This window comes from Pistacia vera, unplaced genomic scaffold (genome assembly GCF_008641045.1).
Source record: "Pistacia vera cultivar Batoury unplaced genomic scaffold, PisVer_v2 Contig197, whole genome shotgun sequence".
Classification (NCBI taxonomy): Eukaryota; Viridiplantae; Streptophyta; class Magnoliopsida; order Sapindales; family Anacardiaceae; genus Pistacia; species Pistacia vera.
Genome location: NW_022195998.1, coordinates 953,975 through 970,184, shown reverse-complemented (window position 1 = coordinate 970,184; position 16,210 = coordinate 953,975). Strand labels below are relative to the sequence as shown.

The window sequence follows — 16,210 nt, the reverse complement described above, 5'->3', positions numbered from 1 at the left end:
AGGTGATCAAAGAGAAATGCTCAACATTTTAATGATGAATTAATGTCTTTGTCTTGTTGACTTGTCTTATGATTAGATCTTGAAATTATAATTAAGCAACTATAATCACAATGCAGCTTATGAATCACAGAATCCATGAAGAGAGACTGTAACATTGCACCTCGAAATGTATCATTATAATCATCAATTGAAAAAGCATAATGTTAAAAACCAATCATGAAAATACAGCTAAACTAGGCCAAAAAATGAAGATGATTAACTCATATAAACCTAGCTGTGTTCTACATTGAAATGGTTGGTGATTGATATAATCAAAGGAACAGTCTTAATCATTCTTTCTTCTACTGTCGCTTTAAATTGCAAGGTAGCCATAGTTGAGTAGAGTGGGTGCTTTCAACTGTGTTTCTACTAAGCATGCTTCTTAATTTACTTAATCACTATCACTGCTTAAGTGAGTTGCTGGCTACAGTTGGGTCTCGACTCTCGATCTCATTTCATTTGCTTTGAATCAAAGCGAAATAATAATGATTGATTGATTAGAGACTAAACCCACTACACTGATGGAAACAACAAGACAAGTATTAATTAATTAAATAAATAAATTATATAATTTAATTTAAAATCAAAATAGAATCTGATATTTGTATAAACCATTGATTTCAGTAGAAAAGATTTGTGGGAATCATTGAAGCTGGAAAAAAGGGATAATGATAAATATGGATGGAATTAAAAGAAGAAAAAAATGTGTGGGAAAGCAGGTAGAAGCCAACCGACAGAGAAGGAGAAGCATTGGGTTAGTTTTCTTGGCTTGGAATTGAAGGGATATGAATAGGTATGGCAGTTAGAACCACTCTCTCTCTCTCTCTTTTTTCCATTTTTAATCCTTACACTCACTCACTTAAAGCTCTATTATACTCACACACTAAACTGGTTGTACGGACAACCGTTGGTATAAGTTTGACCGGCGGCGCCACCACACCACAGACACAAAAACACAGTCGTAGAAAAAGTCTCAAACCCTTTCATAATCCTACCACTTGTCATTTACACTCCCTTAACATTACTCTTCTTCTTATCTCTCTCACTCTCATCCACAAAAATTAACCATTACTTTTACTAAAAACTAGGACTAGTAATCCTTCTTCCACCATACAACCTGAAAACAAATTTCACTACAAGAACCTCCACTTTCATTTCCATCCTCACCCCCATTTCAATTTTTTTTTTTAAGAAAACAACAAATTGTTATCCTTTGCATGGCTTTGATTGTGGATCAACATGCAAACTTGAAACATTACTGTAAAATTTGCAAGAAGGGATTTGGTTGTGGAAGAGCGCTTGGTGGGCACATGAGGGCGCATGGAATTGGAGATGAGAGTGGTCATATTGACGATGACGATCAGGCTAGCGATTGGGAGGATAAACTTGGAGGCAATATACCACCTAGTAATAAGCGTATGTACGCGTTAAGAGCTAACCCCAATCGTTTAAAGAGCTGTCGTGTTTGTGAAAACTGCGGGAAAGAATTCTTGTCTTGGAAATCTTTTCTTGAACATGGTAAATGTAGCTCTGAGGATGCTGCTGAGTCTCTTGTTTCTTCACCAGGATCAGACGGTGAAGACGGCACACCACGAAGAGGGTGTGGTTGGTCTAAAAGAAAAAGATCTTTGAGAGCTAAAGTTGGTAATTTTAACTCGAATTGCCCGTCAAGTGAAGAAGAAGATCTCGCTAATTGTCTTATGATGTTATCTAACGCAAACGTTGATCCTTTAGAGGCTGAACCTGAAGAGTCTTGTGCTTCGGCTAGTAAAGATGAGGAACGAAGAAATACAATGAATTTTATTGCTCCTATTTCATGTAGACTGCCCATGGATAAGGCCAAAGGGGTTGCTAAAGGATTGTTTGAGTGTAAAGCATGCAAGAAAGTGTTCAATTCTCATCAAGCATTAGGCGGACATAGAGCTAGTCATAAGAAAGTAAAAGGGTGTTTCGCGGCCAGGCTCGATCATATGGATGATAGTTTAGCTGATGAAGATCTTGATGTGATCACACACGAAGAGTTTTTTCCTACTAAATCAACGCCAAATTTTCATTTTGAGCATGGCACAAATACTCCATTGCCATCTACATCAAAAAGAAAACCAAAAGTTCATGAATGCTCAATTTGTCATCGGGTTTTTTCATCAGGACAAGCTTTGGGTGGTCATAAAAGGTGTCATTGGATCACTTCAAATTCGCCAGACACCTCATCGTTGGTTAAGTTTCATCAATTTCATCACGATACCATGGATCAAATTCAGCAGCAAAGACCAAAATTCATCGACAATTCTGATCCACTTGATCTTAAACTTGATCTTAATCTTCCTGCCCCGGATGACGATCATGGTGCAGCAAGAAGGGAGAACGTAAAGCCATCAAGCTTTCAAGTGTCAACAGAGATTTACCTACAGCCATGGATAGGGAAAGAAAATAATGAAGATAATTACCAAAGCCATCAAGTTAACAGTGACCTTAATATTAAAAACAAAAATAATTGTAACAGTTCAATGCAGAACGTGGATGACGAAGCGGACAGTAAAGTGAAGTTAGCAAAGTTAAGTGAACTAAAGGACATGAACATGAGTGGAGGTTCATCTCCATGGTTGCAAGTGGGGATTAGTTCAACTACTGATATGGAAGCTGACCCATAAACATTAAATTTTCTGTTTCTAGTGATAGTAACCACCTTTTACTCTCAATTTTCTTCTTTTTTTATTTATTTATTTATTAAACAAGTGTAATTACAAAGTCAACAGGGTATAAATATTAGGTGCAATGAAAAATGTACCCTTATGAAATCAAGCCTGAGAGATTCTTCTCTCTCTAGCATTTACAAATTACGGTTACCGCTGTGTAATTCCATTCCTCGAAAAATAATATTTCTGCAGTTGACCTTATTTTTTTTCTTTAACATTCTTGCCTCGCAAACTTTAGTAAAAAATAATGGAGATTGATTTGGTTGTTTTCGTATCAATATCAGATTATATTCGGTGGGTGCTGTTTAATGCAAAGCAGAAAGAAGATGAGTGTCATCGCATTTTGATACAAATAAAACAAAACAACTTGATGGGTATAGGTTTATATATTCTTAAGCTAAATCATTAGTCGTGAATCATGGGGGAAGAAAAAAAAAAAAGAGAGAAGTAAAATTCAAAGAGTTGCTGGGTGGCTTTCGGCTTTCCTTCTGTAAAGATAAATTATAATGCAGGGAATTGAAAAGAATCCCAGCCGTCATCTTCAACTTCAAGTCGAATCATGCCCTCCAAACTGCCTGCCATTACAAGTTTGACTTGGTAATGGCAAGTTGCCCACTTCTTCAAATCATCAAATAAAATTTTATTCAACAAATTAACAGTGTCTGTGCCGCCTGTCCAATATTATTCACAAATCACAAGTGTATATAATATAGTTTAAGGGATCTGTTCTGCTTTTTCAGATATATTAATTACTATTTCGTGTTTTACCAGATGAGAAAGCTGATGTTCGTGATGTGGGCATATTACCGACTTTTCTTTCATTCTAGGATAAGAACTGATGGTTTCATTTAGTCGATTTCCAGAACCCCAAGTTACGTTGGCATTGAAGATCTGGTTACCAACCTATTGGCTACTCTTGACCCCGCTACTTGACATTTGACAAGGCGGCTTCATGTTCATGGTTAGGTCAGGTATTAATACTGAGTATGGCCTGGCAAGAAAGTGCCTTTTCACTAGTCATTACCCAATTAAGAACTGCTCAAAACAGTTAATATATAACTAGGCAGATTCTATCTTCATTATTTTCAAATTTATAACTTTAGATATAAACAAAGGATCATTGAATTACAGCTTGCATCCGTTATTAATAGTGGGGTTTAGCATATATAACTCTCTTTAAATTTTTTAGCTGTTTTCGATTTATATATTAAACGCACATGATTCATTAATTTTACAAAACAATTGAGACCCTTGACTTGAATACTATTGGTGGAACTATTTATTAGATTAATTAACTTTTTAAAACAAATTATAAAAAAAAAAATTTGATAAATACTAAATATTTTATCAATAAAAGAATTGTCTCATTATTTTAAATACAAATATTTGTATAAGTACCCATCACTGTTTTTCGTGTCTATTCAAATCTTATACTCAACAAATTAATAGAAACAAAAATGGTTGATATTAATATGTTTGATTCATTAAATAAATCTCTAATTATGTAACGAGAAAAGTTTCTAAGTACTTAAAAATTTGTTGAAAATTTATTAATCGTACAATGTCATACTAAAAATAGTTTTTTTTTTTTTTTTCAGTAATCAAAGTGATTGGACAAGTTTACGCACACCTCAACTAATTCTTAAATCTTCAAGGAAAATTATCCCATAGGCCACAACAACCCAACATCACGACCCCTAAGTAAATCATGACAGCAATCTACTGTTATGGCCTCAGATAAATTATAGATAAAGGTATTATCTTTGTGAGATAAATTATAGACAAAGTATTATCTTTCTGGAGAATAAATTTGCTACTGTAGATTGAAGTCATATCAAACCTCTTTAGTTCGTCTTTACCGCTGTCATACCTATGGATGAATAAATTTTGCATTAAATAAATACACAAAACTTGAGAATTGAACCTGCAAAGCTTTGACGAGATGAACCATGTTACCCATTACCCAATTGAAATTTCCTTCTTGTATTCCTAAACTTCTTTTAAAACAAAAACATGCGCTTCTCCCAAGTCCGTCCAACATCCAAAATAAACCAAATTTCCTTCAGTTTGTACGGGGGGATTTGATCCCCAGTCCCTGGATTCCTGGAACTCTCTGTTTTTAATGTAATGAACATTGCCAACAACTACAACACTATGCTTCTTTTAGAGATGTATCTTCAAACTACCTAAATTAACGAGAGGCTTCCAGAACTTGGAACCCAAATAAGGTTATGATCCAGAAGGAAAAGTAAACTGAGTTACGAATGAATTCGTGTTTCTTGTCTAACACGATGTTTGTTTGTTGTTGATATCTTAATAATTGGTTATGGTGCATGCAGCAGCAGCAGCAGCCCCATGTTTTTGTACGCATTCTCCTTGATCGTGCACTGCTGGCTTTTGCAATTATCTGGTTCACATCACATCATAAAGGACTGTTACATAGACGGCTATGAATTTTTTGGAAGCAACTGGGGTCCAACTTTAGAAATCTCTGCCTTTGATTTGATGTATGGTGATCTCAAGATACATCTAATCTCTTCCTGGAAGCACAAATTCAGATCTTACATCTACTCTTCAGCTGGCCTGGGAGATTGAGATTACTCAATCTCATTGAACAATTACTGTGGGAGCCAACCACTAACTTTGGTTCCAAGCTTTAGTATCAATCCCAAATTAAAGGCTTTTTTTATATATACAGACCTAAAAATTGATTCTTGAACTACTACTTCGTCAATAATTGTCGACTATTGGAGACACCAACTGGTACTTTTAAGCTTATTGTTGTAATATTCCAAATACCTAAAGTATTATTTTTATATATATATAAATGTTTTGTAATTTATGAGCATCCTGTTTCAGTACTTAGATATCGTGTCACAAATCCCGAGCCCACCCTGGAATATATTATATACAGGAATTCAATTGCTAAATAGTTATCTCACTTGGAGGATAACGTTATGCTCGTATAAGAATTTGACTATCCCAATACCCAACCATCAGTGGGCCCAACGCTTAGTGGGTTTTACAAGGCTTCTGGTAAAATATAGTCGGGGTCAGGGCTTGTTGAGTGTTCATCATTTCACCCATCTTCAATGTTCTGCAAAACACATCATGCGATTATGTACGGCCAAGATCACAAATGTACTTTATAGCTTACTCCGCTCTACTATTGCTAACTTGCTACCAGACAATTAATAATCAGATAAGCTCCATTTTACAGCACGAACTTCATTGCTACTAGTCAAAAGCTATCCGGAATTTCGGACATTAGACCCTTTTGTCCGTAAATGAACAGGTTGTCATTCATTCTGTCCAAGCCCAAAATTCATGTGACTAAATTACGATTCTAATACAAACTTTAATCAAAATTAAGAGATTTTAATTAAACATTTTCTTGAACTAATTTCAAGCAGCTATATGGTCTAAAATTCTGAACACGTGTAATGAATAAGCATTAAATATTGCGACATTAACACCATGCCAACATTGAAAGCTCAAACAAGTAACATATAAACCGTACTATTACCATATAAAAATGTTAAAATATTAATTGAATTATAATTTATAAATTATTCACTGGTTTAAATAAATATTAAAAATGTTTAAATTGGAGAGTTTAAACTTTAAAGCAATGCAAATGGAAGGCATATTCGGAAAGAAAAAGAAAAAGAAAAACGTGTAAATGAGAGAAGGAAGTAAATAAAAATAAAAAATCCACATGGAGTGCGCGAGAATTGAAGAATGTTGAGGGTGGGAGTGGGGATGGGATTAGCAGTTAGGACCAGACTGGGTCTACCGTCTACTAATAACCCCTAACAAAACGGCATTCAATCCCCATACAATACTCCCTTCACAAAGGGATGTTAGTTTTTCCCACCCTTCATTTTCCATCAGACATTTCAACTGAAGATCCAATTTTAAAGGAAAGTAACCCAAAATGCTTTTTTTTTTATTTTATTTTTTCAAACAAGGGAAAAATGCCTTCTAGCCGGTCCAGCCGGCTTGCTAAAGCTACTAACACTGACAGTTGGCTTTAGGATCACCGGCAAAAAGTAACAGAATCTGAAAATAAATAAACTGATTTCAGTTTTTTTTTTTTATTTAATTTATTGTTAATAGAGGTAAAACTGTAATAACACTAATAAGAAAATATTGTTATGAAAATGGGTTACGTGGACAGTTTTCATTTGATATGACACCCCTGTTACTTTATTCTAAGTCACAGGNTTACCCATTACCCAATTGAAATTTCCTTCTTGTATTCCTAAACTTCTTTTAAAACAAAAACATGCGCTTCTCCCAAATCCGTCCAACATCCAAAATAAACCAAATTTCCTTCAGTTTGTAAGGGGGGATTTGATCCCCAGTCCCTGGTTCCTGGAACTCTCTGTTTTTAATGTAATGAACATTGCCAACAACTACAACACTATGCTTCTTTTAGAGATGTATCTTCAAACTACCTAAATTAACGAGAGGCTTCCAGAACTTGAAACCCAAATAAGGTTATGATCCAGAAGGAAAAGTAAACTGAGTTACGAATGAATTCGTGCTTCTTCTCTAACACGATGTTTGTTTGTTGTTGATATCTTAATAATTGGTTATGGTGCATGCAGCAGCAGCAGCAGCCCCATTTTTTTGTACGCATTCTCCTTGATCGTGCACTGATGGCTTTTGCAATTATCTGGTTCACATCATGAAGGACTGTTACATAGACGGCTATGAATTTTTTCGAAGCAACTGGGGTCCAACTTTAGAAATCTCTGCCTTTGATTTGATGTATGGTGATCTCAAGATACATCTAATCTCTTCCTGGAAGCACAAATTCAGATCTTACATCTACTCTTCAGCTGGCCTGGGAGATTGAGATTACTCAATCTCATTGAACAATTACTGTGGGAGCCAACCACTAACTTTGGTTCCAAGCTTTAGTATCAATCCCAAATTAAAGGCTTTTTTTATATATACAGACCTAAAAATTGATTCTTGAACTACTACTTCGTCAATAATTGTCGACTATTGGAGACACCAACTGGTACTTTTAAGCTTATTGTTGTAATATTCCAAATACCTAAAGTATTATTTTTATATATATATAAATGTTTTGTAATTTATGAGCATCCTGTTTCAGTACTTAGATATCGTGTCACAAATCCCGAGCCCACCCTGGAATATATTATATACAGGAATTCAATTGCTAAATAGTTATCTCACTTGGAGGATAACGTTATCCTCGTATAAGAATTTGACTATCCCAATACCCAACCATCAGTGGGCCCAACGCTTAGTGGGTTTTACAAGGCTTCTGGTAAAATATAGTCGGGGTCAGGGCTTGTTGAGTGTTCATCATTTCACCCATCTTCAATGTTCTGCAAAACACATCATGCGATTATGTACGGCCAAGATCACAAATGTACTTTATAGCTTACTCCGCTCTACTATTGCTAACTTGCTACCAGACAATTAATAATCAGATAAGCTCCATTTTACAGCACGAACTTCATTGCTACTGGTCAAAAGCTATCCGGGATTTCGGACATTAGACCCTTTTGTCCGTAAATGAACAGGTTGTCATTCATTCTGTCCAAGCCCAAAAATCATGTGACTAAATTACGATTCTAATACAAACTTTAATCAAAATTAAGAGATTTTAATTAAACATTTTCTTGAACTAATTTCAAGCAGCTATATGGTCTAAAATTCTGAACACGTGTAATGAATAAGCATTAAATATTGCGACATTAGCACCATGCCAACATTGAAAGCTCAAACAAGTAACATATAAACCGTGCTATTACTATATAAAAATGTTAAAATATTAATTGAATTATAATTTATAAATTATTCACTGGTTTAAATAAATATTGAAAATGTTTAAATTGGAGAGTTTAAACTTTAAAGCAATGCAAATGGAAGGCATATTCGGAAAGAAAAAGAAAAAGAAAAACGTGTAAATGAGAGAAGGAAGTAATAAAAATAAAAAATCCACATGGAGTGCGCGAGAATTGAAGAATGTTGAGGGTGGGAGTGGGAATGGGGTTAGGAGTTAGGACCAGACTGGGTCTACCGTCTACTAATCACCCCTAACAAAACGGCATTCAATCCCCATACGATACTCCCTCCACAAAGGGATGTTAGTTTTTCCCACCCTTCATTTTCCATCAGACATTTCAACTGAAGATCCAATTTTAAAGGAAAGTAACCCAAAATGCTTTTTTTTTTATTTTATTTTTTCAAACAAGGGAAAAATGCCTTCTAGCCGGTCCAGCCGGCTTGCTAAAGCTACTAACACTGACAGTTGGCTTTAGGATCACCGGCAAAAAGTAACAGAATCTGAAAATAAATAAACTGATTTCAGTTTTTTTTTTTTATTTAATTTATTGTTAATAGAGGTAAAACTGTAATAACACTAATAAGAAAATATTGTTATGAAAATGGGTTACGTGGACAGTTTTCATTTGATATAACACGCCTGTTACTTTATTCTAAGTCACAGCCAGGGGACAAGAACTTAGTGGGGTCGTTTTCTATATATGAGGGCTCTGTGTGGTTTTTTTTTATTCTGCTTCGTCGTTACAACCACCCAGCAATTCTCTTGACTTGTACAAGAAAGCCACCGGTTTATTCTGGTAACCTGATTGCAATACCTAAAATATCCTTCCGTGATTTTTACAAAATTAAAATAAGTATCTTAGAATAAGTACAAACATATATAAGAGAGAAATGGGATTGGATACTTTTTACATAGGACGAAACAACTAAATTAAGAGAGGGCAGATTAGGAAAGATAAAATGGGAGATAGAGAGGGAATAAATACAGAAACGGGCAAGACTCGCATGTTACATGTCGTTCTTTCTCCCTTCATGCATACGCTTTAATTAAATTTATATTTATTTCTTTTTTGCCGTTTTAAAGAAAATCAATTACTAACAAACCAAATAAATTTATTTTGATTTTTAATCGAAAAAGAAAAAAAAAGAAAAAATTCTGGTATCTTTGTATATATCTCTTGGTGGAGGAATGCTTGTCACCTACTCCTTTTAAGTTTCCATTCTCTCACATTGAAAGGGAAATCCAGAGCTCACAGGCTTTGAGAGAGAGAGAGAGAGAAGTATCTCTGTTTTTACTCTGGTTTTTTTCTTTTTTTTTTTGGTTTGGTTTGGTTTTTATTGTAATGGAGAAGCATAAGTGTAAACTTTGCTTCAAGAACTTTTCAAATGGAAGAGCTTTAGGTGGTCACATGAGGTCTCATATGTTGAATCTTCCAATTCCTCCAAGACAACGTGAAGAAGAAGAGGAAGAACAAAGGAATCAACTCAGTGATGATACCGAGTCAACTTCTTCACAACCGTCATCATCTCCATCAGACGAAGAAGAAGAAGAAGGAGAATTAGAAAAGGGTCTGTTATATGGTTTAAGAGAGAATCCAAAGAGAAGCATTCGTTTGGTAGATCCTGAATTCTCTTTTGCTGTTGATGCAGGGTCTGTTATTCTTCAAGATAGAGAAAGCGAGACTGAGTCATCAAAGAACCCAACTCGTAGACGATCCAAGCGGACTCGGAAGTTGGAACATCAGTATCATCATCATCAACAACAAAGACAAGAACAAGAGATGGTAAAGAAGCTTAAATTTAACAAACTGAGTAAGACCGAGTCATGGGTTGAGCCTGAACCGGTGAGTTCCATATCTGACACAACTACAGAAGAAGATGTCGCTTTCTGTCTTATGATGCTTTCAAGAGACAAATGGAAGAGAAAAGAACAACAGCGGCATGAAGTTCAAGAAGACGAAGAAGAAGAAAATGAAGAAGCAGAAAAGTCAATGGAGGAAACAGATGAATCTGATGAGTTCAAATCTTCAAAACAACGAAGTCGAGGAAAGTACAAGTGTGAAACATGTAAAAAGGTATTTAAATCTTATCAAGCTTTAGGTGGACATCGAGCAAGTCATAAAAAGATTAAATTTTACTCTCCAATTCAAGAACCTGAGTTGGACCAAGAAAATGCAGGTACTTCTACTCCCGTTCCAATGTTGGAAAAGAAAATCCATGAATGTCCTGTTTGTTTTAGAGTTTTTTCTTCTGGGCAAGCTCTTGGTGGACATAAGAGAACTCATGTAACTGGTTTAGTAACAACGACACCACCACCAACAACAAGTAGTACTCCTGCTAGAAGTTCCACAAAGTTAGGAGAAAATTTGATAGATCTTAATCTTCCTGCTCCAATCGATGATGATGATATTAGCCAAATCGAGCTGTCTGCCGTTTCTGATGCTGAATTTGTGAACCACATCAAACGATGAAATCCTGCTTAGTTTTTGTGTTGGTCCGCACAACTGGTTCCATCTAAAGGTAAAAGAATTTTTAGCTTCTTTTTGTGTGTTTCTGGGATCTAAAATTATGCCATTCGTTGCGGTCAACTGGGGTTTAAATTAGTTTCTTTTATATTCTTAGACTGTTCTAAATCAGCTAACTGTAACGCATCTCCTTCAAATTTTCTCTCATAGTCTGTAACAACCGATTCAAGAATATTTTTATTAATGGAGAAACCATAGATGATTACTTCCTTGATTAATTTTTCCCTTTTAAAATTCTTTTTGTTAAAGTTTGTGGATGAAGTGCCAAGCATTGTAGTTAATGGGTTCCGCTTAAGCTTTTTTCTGTTTTTAGCTGATTGTTTCACCAGTCTTTTCCTAAATATATAAATAAATAAAGAAAAAAAAGGTCTCTCTCAAAAGAAGTTGAAGTTGATAAAAACAGCATATTTTTTATTAATAAAAAGTACCTTCCACCTGTCGGTACTGGCATTGTTACAGTTCATGAAGTAGAACTAGAAAGTGCATTATCTGCTGCTGTTCCATATATGTTCTTCTTTTGTCTCTGGCTTCTCTCAGACTGAGACTGTTTCATAGATCTGCTAATTAAACCAGCTGAGATTAATTACGGTTATGACCTTAAAACTACACCCGATTCACATTTAATACACTTCCATTTCTAGAATTCTTCTTCTTCCTTCTTCTTTCTTCATTTTTTATAAACCAATGTGTACAATTCTGAAAGGGGTTGAGACGTTTCAGAAATCTTTTGCTTACTGGTAAATAACATGTTTGGTTTGTCTTGGGTAAAGTATCTAAAGCCAAGTCAGGTTGGGTGGATCAGAAAATATGGAAGTTTCAGTCATATTCATTAAATTTGTAATAAATGAAAATATAAAAAGCTATCTTTATAGCACTTTCTTTTGCCAGTTCGTCAGTTTTCCAGAAAATTTTATCAAATATACTGATAAATGCTATCAGCAGTTATTAAAAAAAAAAAAAAAAAATTATAATTTGTTGTAGAAAAACAATGTGGGAGGTATTTTTATCTTTGGACCACTGGAGAAGGATGGCTAAACTGGTCATGGGAAGCTAGTTTAACAGGAGGTTGTCTATTTGATGTGTGACAGTTCAATCACGTTCATAAAATCTGTCAGAATGCATGTATTAGTATTCTGATCAGTTGGCACATATAAAATGAATGCCTATGTCTTATGAGATGATTAATTGGATTGTCAGCTTTTTAGTGTGACTACTTGTCACTTTAGACATGTTTATATATATATATATATATAAAATCTTCAGTTTAGGTGCTTGCTTGATTTCATTATTTCATTCATCATAATGAGATGCGCGTATATAGGAGTAGGATTCAAATAGTCTTTAATCATAAAAATAAATTTGAAGTAGTTAATATATATTCTCTATACTGATTTGTTAAAAAAATAGTACCACGAAGGAAGGGCATGGGAAAAGTGCAGACCTTGGAATCACTATTTTTTTTTTCTTTTGGTGATCAACGGTGTACGAGGGTTAGTTTGTATTAGGGGTGTTCAGTTTCGGGTATCCTGCCCTTTTTGAAGGAACCAGAATCGACGGTTCCTTGAAATTTGGAATCAGAATCGGAACCGACCGTTGAAAGTCAGTTTGTATTAGGGGTGTTCGGTTCCGGGTACCCTGCCCTTTTTTAAGGAATCGAAACCGACGGTTCTTTGAAATTTGGAACCAGAACTGGAACCGACGGTTCCGGTTCCTAGGTACCCAGAACCAGAACCTGTAAAAACGGTTTCGGTTCTGATTTTGGGTACCCTATAAAATTACAATGACCCCCCAAAAGTTTTTAAAATGGCAAAAAACCCCTTAAAAACTTACAAATACCCCCCTACCTGGCACTTGTTAACAAAAATAAAACTACAAATTATAAATTCAAAATTATAAACTCCATTACTAGATTCTCAAAAGTCAAACCAACTTACTTTAAATGTTATGAAATATAAATATAAATGTATTTACATTACTTTTGCTACAAAAGTTTTTATTAACCCCCCTAATATTTAATTTAATTTAATTTTATATTAGTCTCGGTTCCTGGTTTCTGGTTCAGGTTCCAGTTCCTAACTATAGGAACCGGAACCGGAACCGCACAGTAACGGTTCCAAAAATTTGGAACCGGAACCTATCCATTGACGATTGGTTCTGGGTAGAAACCGGAATCAAACCCAAGATACCCACCAGTTCCGGTTTCAACCGTTTCTTTTGAACACCCCTAGTTTGTATGCACCTCAATTAATTTTTTAAATCTTGAAGTTAATGATCGAGTAAACCCTCTTGATTATTAATAATCAAGATAAATCAAACTCAATATTTATTGAATAATACAATCAAGAGACCTTATCATCCCATCTTGTCACGTAAGGGTGGTTTGGAATCACTAATCTTCCTCACCTACACATAATGTCTTTTATGGAAATTTAGAAATAAAAGTAAAGAAAAAAACATTGTTGCTGATTAAGATTTGTCATGTATCATTGTAGCAAAGCATAGATAGAGGTAGCAATGCCTATCATATTCTACTGTAATTTAGCCGTGGATTTAACGCTGGTTAAGTCAAAATTATCATACGAATTATAGTTAGTTATATTCCCACAAAGAATCTGTTCTTTTAAAATCAAAGGAAAATTTAAAACACAAAAATTGTCGGTATATTAGGCGGCTCCTCTTATATTTACTTATATCTCAAGTAAAAAGCTTCTTTGTCCATTAATGGAAGAATTAAGTTTGTATTAGATTCTGTTTATCTTTAATCCTGACCTAATAAACTTAATTAAAAGGACCAACAATGAGAGGGAGAAGGAGATATAATCCAAATCCAAATCCAAATAAGTCGGTAAGTCGGTTCTTGATGGATCCATTCAAATCAAAAAGATAGATAGAAGATTAAAGAAGAAAAAGTTGCAGTAAAGAAGGGTAAAGCTTAAGGTTGTGAGAGTGAGTGGTAGCGACTTCATATTCTCACGCTCAGTGGTGGGGATCGAGAAGAAACAAACAAACAAAATCAAATTCAGCCATAATTTGCCGGCTTATGACTTGGGATTTCAAAAGAGACAACCCCAAAAGAACCAGTCAACAATGCGATCCCTTTTCGGTTTTCAACCCTTATCTTTTTCTCTTCAAACTTGTGACAAACACTACATCATCGTATCAAAAGAACCCCACTTTTCCAGTCTAAGCTTCCCAGTAATACTCATTCACATCTTTTTTTTTTTTATTTGTTGAAGTTATTGCTCGGCAGTTTATCAGGATTCATTTCATCATAGAAAAATCATAAACTTGCTATTCTTCAAGAAACTATCATTTGGGTTGGCGTGATTTGCGCAAAAGTGCTTCGTAATTAGTATACTGTTTTCTGGTCCATCGCTGCTTCCTTATTATTGCAAAGTGTGAGACAATAATTTAATATTCTATACTAGTATTAATTTTAAGATCACGATATTGTTAATTATTTCAACATTGGCTTAAATTCTTTAAATTTATTAACTGGAAAATGAATTTAAATTGGAAGAAGAAAACATTTCTTTTGATCAACGGCCTTGTGGTCGGACGGCAAGACTTTAGTCACCTGAGTAGATTATTCGAAGATCTTGTGTTTGAGTCTCATAAATAAATATGATAATGGGTCGGACTAGCTAGGATTGGGTACCCCTTGACCTGGGCCCAAGCCTAGGCCCGACCCCATGACCTTGGCCCAAGCTCGGGCCTGTTGTGGGCATGTCAGGTAATGCCTAGGCCAAGCTCGACGTGCTTTTGTGACTCCCAGTTGCAACCCATGTTAATTTCTATAATTTATTAACTCATAGGCAATCTTTGATATATTTTTCTTTGTCATTTATATTAACTTAATTAATAGTATCTCTTGCTTTAGTCACCATTTTTTTTTGTGTGTGTGGGTGTGTGTGTATTAATATAGTGGACAAGAGCTTGGATTTGCTAAAATCGCAATTGATTGTTATCATAAATTCATTTCAAAATTATAATCAATAAAATAAAATTATTTTTAAATGATAAAAACTCGGGCCGGGCCTAGCAGCTAAAATCGTCATTGATTGTTATCATAAATTCATTTCAAAATCATAATCAAACAAAATAAATTTTAATTTTTTTTTTAAATGATAAAACTCAGGCAAGGCCTGGCGATGCTATCCCAAGCTTGGCTTGTACCCGGGACGGGCCCTAAAACCATACCCAAGCTCGTGCCCATCCTTGCAGAAAGCAAGTAATTCGCGATCGTACAGCTGGGCCGGGTACTTAGAAATCCAGGTACAATTGCCATCTCTATTCAGAAGGTGATCATCTATCACATTTGTAACCTACCTAACCCTGGATACCTTGGTTATTAAAAAAAAAAAAAAAAAAAAAAAAAAAGCATTTCCTTATTGATAATTATTGTTTTATTTTTGGCCACTCACATGGATCGTGCATATTGACCTGCAATTTCTAGTGGTGTACATTATTTATACATATTCTCATACCTAAACAAAAGATGTTGATTTTGGTATAACAGAGATTTGGGTTGAGTAACATGTGAGTAATTAAATAATTATACTGCCAAACCCAAACTTGCATTCGAAAAAGTCATCCATCCTTACGCAAATATCATCTTTAGAATGTATTTAATAATGTTTCCATTAAAAACAACTTTAAATGCTTTATGGATCAAAAACCATTTCTAAATTAAAACCCACCTAACAACGATTTCAACATTTTTATTATTAGACTTACCATTTCTAAATTTAAACTTTTTCTATGCCATATTTTGACCTTACCTGAGGTTCACGCCACCACAAAGGCACAAACACCATCATTCCATGCCCTCCCTCCTTCAAAGTCATACATACTCAAAACCCTCCCTCCTACTAGCCAACTAGTAAGTGGGATGGGATCTCCAACGCGGTCACGGCAAAACCCACCACCACAACACCACCACCACCACCAACAACAAGTCAAACATCATATCTGGGATTTTAGATCATGCTAAGTGGGGAAATGTCCGATCACCATCCAACATTAAATCTTTGGTAGTTAGTTGAATGCAAACATGGAGTAATGGACTACGTCGTATATATGGTGTTTGGCTTGACCATTAATCCAAGCCTATTCTTAAAT

At 35.0% G+C, this 16,210-nt stretch overlaps 2 protein-coding genes across 2 annotated transcripts; both read left to right on the top strand.

The window, feature by feature from the left end:
* Window positions 1-1,256: 1,256 nt before the first annotated feature.
* On the top strand, window positions 1,257-2,726 carry LOC116128146 (zinc finger protein ZAT1-like). Its single transcript, XM_031413834.1, has one exon. The coding sequence runs from the start codon at window positions 1,257-1,259 to the stop codon at window positions 2,688-2,690; it is 1,434 nt and encodes a 477-aa protein (XP_031269694.1). The 3' UTR covers window positions 2,691-2,726.
* A 6,909-nt stretch (window positions 2,727-9,635) lies between these two features.
* LOC116128147 (zinc finger protein ZAT9-like) lies at window positions 9,636-11,283 on the top strand. Its single transcript, XM_031413835.1, has 2 exons — window positions 9,636-10,133; window positions 10,215-11,283. Exons 1-2 carry the CDS (start codon window positions 9,908-9,910, stop codon window positions 11,033-11,035), a joined length of 1,047 nt encoding a protein of 348 aa, XP_031269695.1. The 5' UTR covers window positions 9,636-9,907; the 3' UTR covers window positions 11,036-11,283.
* The last annotated feature ends 4,927 nt before the right edge of the window (window positions 11,284-16,210 follow it).